We start from the raw sequence: 6,971 nt of genomic DNA, 5'->3' as shown, positions 1-6,971 counted from the left end.
TTACACAAGAGCTGCCTTTTGAAAACACGATTTGTCCTATTTTCTACCGTCTTAGTCATAAAATTGGCTTCCTGGCTTCTTTTTACAGTCGTTTCTTAGTATTTATGATGAGTGTTGTTCCCGTTTCACTCAGTTTTGACTGGAAGAAGTTCATGACGGGACTGTGTCGTGCAAATACGCTTGGCCTCTATGGGGAGGACACCAAACACCTTTTTAGGGGGAACAATGGTGTCTTAATTCTTCAGGTTGTTGAGGATGTGTCAGGATTTTCACCCAGTCTGCTCACGCATAAACAAATATCACTGATAATTAGTTTTCTACTTAAAGAAACCTCCGAGGCTGCAGACACAAACAGTAGCTGAGCTTCCACATTAAGTCTGAGTCTCCTCTGATTGGACTGTTTTTGTTTGTTTATGTTGAGTTTGTGCCACACACAGTGATGCACAGAAAACTGGTGACCTTGTGGAGGAAAACTTAAAGAGAGGAGAAATGTTTTGCTCATAAGGTCAAGATCTGAGAGTGAATTCAGGACGAAAGCTATCGGTCTGTCGGCCCGACAGTGACGTCGGCTTCGGGACAGTAAGTGGGGGTCACCGTGTGCGATAGTGAGAGAAGCACAGTGTTTGAATTTAATACACCAGCGTGAAGCCATATAGTAACCACAGGAAGAAACCGCTCACTCAGGCTGATGTACGAGGTGCGCTAAAGCCTTTGGTGACACGACTCGTCACCGTCCACCAATCTGTGATCATTTAACAGACCAGTCGAAAGCCTTGGACTAATAACGCTGTGTACTTATTAAATTACTTCTATGCAGAGATGCACGATAGATAGATAGATACTTTATTTATCCCGAGGGAAATTCAAACATCCAGTAGCATACAAACGTACATTAAACATGCATGCAATAGTAATTGGTGGACGTTTTGTGCCAACTGTAGTTTTGGAAAGCGTGTCCCTGCTGGTTGCCTGTAATCGAGTGAGGACATTTAGTAATTGAAGCTCAGCGCGTCTCATATTGGCGACGTTTGAGATCTGTTCTCCTGGCGGCAGCGCTGTCGTGTGACCCGTACAGTGACGAGGTCGGGCTGTTTCGTACTTAAAGGTAACAAAATGAAATGGTCAAACTGGAGCGGCATCAGAAGCTTGCACGCAATGCATCCTGGTACATGGAGACACTGTGCACGAAACTCGTTCGATATAGCACACTGAGGTATTTATTGTTTTAACTGACTGCTTTTTCCGTCAGCACTGATTGGACGTCCGCATCAAACGTGGGAAACCTTCACTTGAGTGTGTCGACAAGTTTTAAAATTAAACCGAATCGCCTTTCGTTGTGTTTGTTCTCACGATCACCGAAGCCGTGAAACCGACAAGGTGGCAGAGAGGTTCGAGACTGTGATACCAAAGCTGTCACGTTCCCAATAAAGATGAATATTCCGAGTTGGTCTTTATTGGGAATGTGATGATCCGTGAAGGATGGAGCGATGTCTGACGGTGTTTGTGATTTGACTTTGTTCCCAGGCTCATAAGGTTCAGATCAGCCTTCCAGGGAGGAAGAAGGAAACGTCGAAGAAGCAGGCGAAGAAAACAAGCTCCACCTCGGTGTCGGCGAAGAATCAAGCCAACCTGAAAAAGTAAACACAACCTTGTTGTTCTTCCTCCGTGTTCACTCCTCTTTGTGGATGATGTTTCCGTCTCCCGCTGTTGTCTCCGTTGTCTTTTAATTCGCGGCCTCCGTCCCCCCGCAGGTCTTCGTCTGTGAGCTCGGAGGGGACGAGCGCAGAGAGAGAAAGGACTGACGCAGAGGAGGAGGAAGAGGAGGCGCAGCGGGATGTGGCAACTTCAGTAGAAGAGCTGGTGGTTGCTGCGCCCCCTGCTGCCCGTGAAGTGCCAGCACACCTTCAGAAACAAGCTGTAAGGAGAACGATGCACCCCGAAACGAGCTCCTGACCTGTACAAATGCCTCCTCCTCCTCCTCACTCATATTCTCTCCATCCTTGTAGATCCCAGAGGAGTTTGACATCGACTCTGAGAACTCGGAGGACTGTTACATGTGTCCGGAGTACGCCAAGGAAATCTTCGACTATCTCAAGCAGAGAGAGGTGAGCCAAACAAACAGAAAGTTTTTTTTGAAAGGAGGCTGTTTTAGGGACGGAAATGTGAACGCAAAGGTCATCGTTCTGTTTTCATCTCGTCTCTCTCCTCTGTTTTTATTGTCCGCAGGAGAAGTTTGTCCTCTGTGACTACATGCCCCAGCAGCCCAGCCTCAACCCCGAGATGAGGGCAATCCTGATCGACTGGCTGGTGGAAGTACAGGTGAGTTTTCCTGGCGGCCTGATGTGAACTTAAAGAGATATCAGGGGTTCAAAGTAGGTGAGGTACATTTTTAAATTTAAACCTCTTTAAATAAACTTAACTTAAAACATGAAGTAGGAAAATTAAAAGGACCCTCGTGTTGCTGCTCAGTTGGATGCCTAATTGCGTAGGTGCCTCTCCAGTTTCTTCTTTCTCTGTGTTTGTGCAGCATGTTGACTGGATTTTGTTCTGCGTGTTTTTGTTCAGGAGAACTTTGAGCTGTACCACGAGACCCTGTACCTCGCCGTAAAGATGACCGACCACTACCTGTCCCAGACTCCGGTCCACAGGGAGATGCTGCAGCTTGTCGGCTCGACCGCCATGCTCATCGCCTCCAAATTTGAGGTGATGACACAAAAACATGCAATTCAGATTAAATTATAGTTTAAATCCAAGTCCTTTTTTTAAAAACGGACTCAAAAGTCTTACATTTAGAATGAAAATATTATCTGTGATAAGGTGTAGCATGAGTGAAAGAGTAGTTTCTCCCTGTAAGGTCACAAAAAGAAGTCGGTTTGAGTGTTTTTTTGTGTCTCTGGACACACGAAACCGCCTCCAAATAGAAAATCTTTAGTCTTAACTGGACCTTAAACTGCCCTCAGCATGGCCGGTGACGAGGTCGAAGTAGACTCTGACCCTAACGCTGCTTTCATCTCTCATTCCGCCGACCCCGCAGGAGCGCAGTCCGCCTTGTGTCGACGACTTCCTCTACATCTGCGACGACGCGTACAAGAGGGAGGAGCTCATCTCCACGGAGGCCAGCATCCTGCAGAAGCTGTCCTTCGACATCAACATCCCCATCCCCTATCGCTTCCTCAGACGCTATGCCAAGGTGTGTGTGTGTGTGTGTGTGTGTGTGTGTGTGTGTCTTCCTCGCATCCTCTTCCCGCCGCAGAGCGTTGTGTTTGTAGGGGTTTTACTCCGTTCAGTCCTGCGAGGTCTCACCGCGCTGTTTGCTGTGCTGTCTCTGCAGTGTGTGAGCGCGGGCATGGACACGCTGACGCTGGCCCGGTACTTCTGCGAGATGAGCCTCATGGAGATGGAGCTGGTGACGGAGAGAGGCTCGCTGCTCGCCTCAGCCTGCCTGCTGATGGCGCTGGTCGCCAAAGACCTCGGAGGATGGGTGGGTTTATTCTCCTTCATCACGGCTTTACACTGCAGAGTTACTTTCACTTTTAGAACCGTACCAGATGTTTTGACTCGACACATCTGGTTTCTGATGTCAAAGTTAGTATTCCTGTCGAACGGCAGTGAGTAAGTTGCCTTATTGCGACTGAAAGGTTTTGATGTTCGCCAGACGTTCAACAGTGATTCATACACCAGTTGCACAAGAGGAAAAGATTATAATGGCTGTTTGTTTTTTAAACCTGTTGCTTTGTTCTGGGCCTGCAACCAACAGTTATTTCTTTAAACTGTTTTTTTAACTGATTGGTTGTTTGTTCCATGAAATGTCAGAAAATTGTGAAATTTTGTCATAGCAGACTAAAGAAACCAGGAAATACTCCCAGTTGAGAAGCTGAAATAAGAGAATTTGAGCGTTTATTCACAATAGTTGGCGATTATTTAACTAATTGGATAATTGACTGATTGTTGCAGCTCTGCTCTGTTAGCCTAATGTTAGCAGTTATTTCAGTGTGGTAGAAACAACCCAGAGGCCCTAAATGAACCTCTCCTCACTGATTGATTTGTAAAAGGCCATTTGTTTGCTCAGCAAGTGAAAATGGTTCCAGTTCAGTTGGCTTCTGGCAACGAGGTGGACTTCAACCCTCGACTGTCCTACTAGGCCGAAGAGCCAGACTGCAGTTCTTCAATTTAAATGTAAATCGTTTTTCTCTGCATATTCGAGTTATCATTGCAGCCGTCGTACAAGAGAGCGGCCGGGGATTTTTATTACGACCCTGGACTCCAGAACCCCAATTTAGAAATGATGTTTGTGTAACTGGAAGCTGCACAGGCGGAGTAATAAAACCTGAGCAAATCACAGCTTTTGTAGCTTTCGGGATTCAACATCGGCTTAGTGTTTTATATGTAAATTGTCCTCCCTCTCTCCTTCTGTTCCTCCGCTCGCTGCAGTCTCCCATCCTCCAGTTCCACTCCGGCTATCAGATGTCCGACTTGGCGCCCGTCGTCAGAAAGCTCCACACGATGCTTTTAGCCCCTCCGGACGACAAACTGAGAGCCATCAGAAACAAATACTCACACAAGTAAGTTGTAAAGACGCATAACACGACTTGTAATGAGGTGGTTGATGCAGACGAGAGCGTTGATGGATTCTTTTTATAAATTTCTTTCAGGGTGTTTTTCGAAGTCGCGTCGCTGCCGTTGGTTAACGTCGACATTTTGGAGAAGGTTTTATCTCAGTGAGACGTCGCCTCCGCAGTACAATTCAAATCCTGCCAGTCTACGTTACAAACATGTATATAACTTGTTAATATGTTTAATATTTATACATGTTGTGTGTCTTTTTTATATATTGGAAATAAACCTTTAATTCCTGTGTTATGATGGAAAAAGAGTTTTAATGTGGGCATGTTGTTATAAAGGAGTTGTTGCCAGTGTATTATGTTAAAGGTTGTCCATAATTACTCTTTAGTGTTGCATTTGAGTTCAATTTTGTTTTGGCATTCATTTTCTAAGAAGATAAAAGAGAGAAATTCATTAGTAATGTACGTATATGTGTAATTTAAAAAAAAAAAAAGGTTTCGTTTGAAGCAAATGAGACGAAGTTGATAAAATGCTCAGTTTTACTAATGAATTATGCACTGGCCCACAAGTTTTATAGGTTTTCATATATTGCTGAAGTCAGCCGGTATTCATGCGTGTATTTTCACACATTGTACAGTGTTTATCATGTTTATATCACTCTGCTAATTATTTGTATAAAAGACGACCGGATGATGCTGTGCTATTTTTAAATGGCTGTCATGCGTACATTTAAAATAAAGATGTGTTTCTTTCTTTCTTTTTTTTTTTTTTTTTTTTCCTAAATGTGTTTTGATAAAGTTTAATTCAGTTTGATCATGTCTTCCTTGTCTGGCTGTAACTCAGGACTTGTGGTTGTGTTGCACGGCCATCAGAGGGCAGTAGTGTTCCTCCAGGCTCAGGTGTTTCTCTGCAGTGGCTGCTGCTGCTTCTCTTGAGCCCAGATTTAAATATTTATGACATGAAATCAGCTCGGTTGCTCTTGAAACTCTCGTTACACCGGAGAATTAATGAACTTTTGCTCAACAGCCCCACTGAAGCAATGTTGGACAACTTGATTCTATAATCTCATAACTTTGAACTTGAATGTTCATTCTTCACCTTTTTAAATAGTAGTCACACATGAAGTTATTAACTAAAGGACCATTTTCCAGCTCTTCAGTGTTAGACATGCTGTACTGAATGGGGCCTTTTTTTGTAAATATTTTAAAAAGTGAAAACCTACAGAGCTAAACGGTCTTCAGTCTGTCGACGCAGGATGTGTTCAGGTTCAGGCACAGCGTTAAGTTGTAGGTCACCTACCTTATTCAGCTCATAGATGCTCACACTTTCACGCTGTAATTAAACGTACCACAAGGAGTTTTTAACTGGTTATGAAACAGTCTTAATTCAGTATTGATGGCCTATTTCTATATAGTTTCTTAATGCCAGCCACCGGGTCTGAGCCCCCTTCAAATCAATGAAATGAGACGGTGTAAACATTACCGCTTTTGTCCACAGGGGCCGCCAGAATCAACCAAAAAAACTTGACAATTAATGGTAGGAACATTGCTCCCATAGTGAATCTTATAAAGTTTAATTGTTTTCTGTCAATTCACTGAACATGTGCATTTTGTGTTTGACGTAAAACACTAAATAAATAAAATAAATAACTGATATCTTACGGTTAACAACTCAATATTCAAGTTTTAGCTGAGAGGAGACGGTCCGTCTGTGCAATAACTTAAATGTGTTAGTTTTCTTATGGTTGCAGCAACTATAAGTGGCATTTTAAGTCACATTGCTCTTTTTTTACCTCTTGCCAGCTCACATTTGAGACTGGACAGAATGAATAAAAGTGAGAAGAATATATTTAAGTCTTGGGGCTTGAAGCAGAACCACAACCACAGAAACTACTATGATTAGACTGTCTCATGAGACTTTCCCCTTCAAAATCCTCAGATGATCAGCGGCGTAGCAGTCGGCTAGCTCCTGGTCTTTAGAGATTTGTACAGATCAATAAGTTGACCAGATTACACCTCAGATCCTGTAATTCTCCCCCTTTTTTTGCTGCCTCATTCTACAGAAACCTGCTGTGGCTATAAGTGACAGTCGGGTGGAGGAGTGGAAATTGATTTTTGTTTCCTCAGATGGAACTGGGACAGACCGGGTCTAAGCTCAAAGTTTCATTTCTCACCATCACAAAGTGTACCTTTGAAAAACTTTCTCTTGCTGAGCTCTTCAATCCACAGAGAAGAACCTGCTTAATACTACATTGGACTGCATTTACTAACATCCACATGTTATTCTCTTCTTCTAGCCGCCAGGGTATCCACTAAGATTCTCCAGCAACCTGCCATCTCTTCTTTTTCTGCTTTAAATGACTTTCAACAGCGAGCTTGGCCCTTGATTCAGCTATGGATTTTATGTCT

General features: G+C 43.6%; 1 protein-coding gene across 2 annotated transcripts in view; it reads left to right on the top strand.

The window, feature by feature from the left end:
* Window positions 1-5,322, top strand: part of ccnb3 (cyclin B3) — a 6,533-nt gene extending 1,211 nt beyond the window's left edge. For both annotated transcript variants that reach the window (XM_035675386.1, XM_035675387.1), the window contains exons 4-12: window positions 1,525-1,637; window positions 1,752-1,917; window positions 2,007-2,105; window positions 2,227-2,319; window positions 2,566-2,703; window positions 3,035-3,190; window positions 3,332-3,481; window positions 4,432-4,562; window positions 4,653-5,322. In XM_035675386.1, coding sequence (XP_035531279.1) covers window positions 1,525-1,637; window positions 1,752-1,917; window positions 2,007-2,105; window positions 2,227-2,319; window positions 2,566-2,703; window positions 3,035-3,190; window positions 3,332-3,481; window positions 4,432-4,562; window positions 4,653-4,722 — 1,116 coding nt within the window. In that variant the 3' untranslated portion in view covers window positions 4,723-5,322. The remainder of the gene's footprint in view (window positions 1-1,524; window positions 1,638-1,751; window positions 1,918-2,006; window positions 2,106-2,226; window positions 2,320-2,565; window positions 2,704-3,034; window positions 3,191-3,331; window positions 3,482-4,431; window positions 4,563-4,652) is intronic.
* The last annotated feature ends 1,649 nt before the right edge of the window (window positions 5,323-6,971 follow it).

This window comes from Morone saxatilis, unplaced genomic scaffold (assembly GCF_004916995.1).
Source record: "Morone saxatilis isolate NCDOM2014 unplaced genomic scaffold, NCSU_SB_2.0 Contig4, whole genome shotgun sequence".
In the NCBI taxonomy this organism is placed as follows: Eukaryota; Metazoa; Chordata; class Actinopteri; family Moronidae; genus Morone; species Morone saxatilis.
The sequence above is the reverse complement of the archived record's forward strand: the minus strand, read 5'-3'. Positions and strand labels throughout refer to the sequence as shown.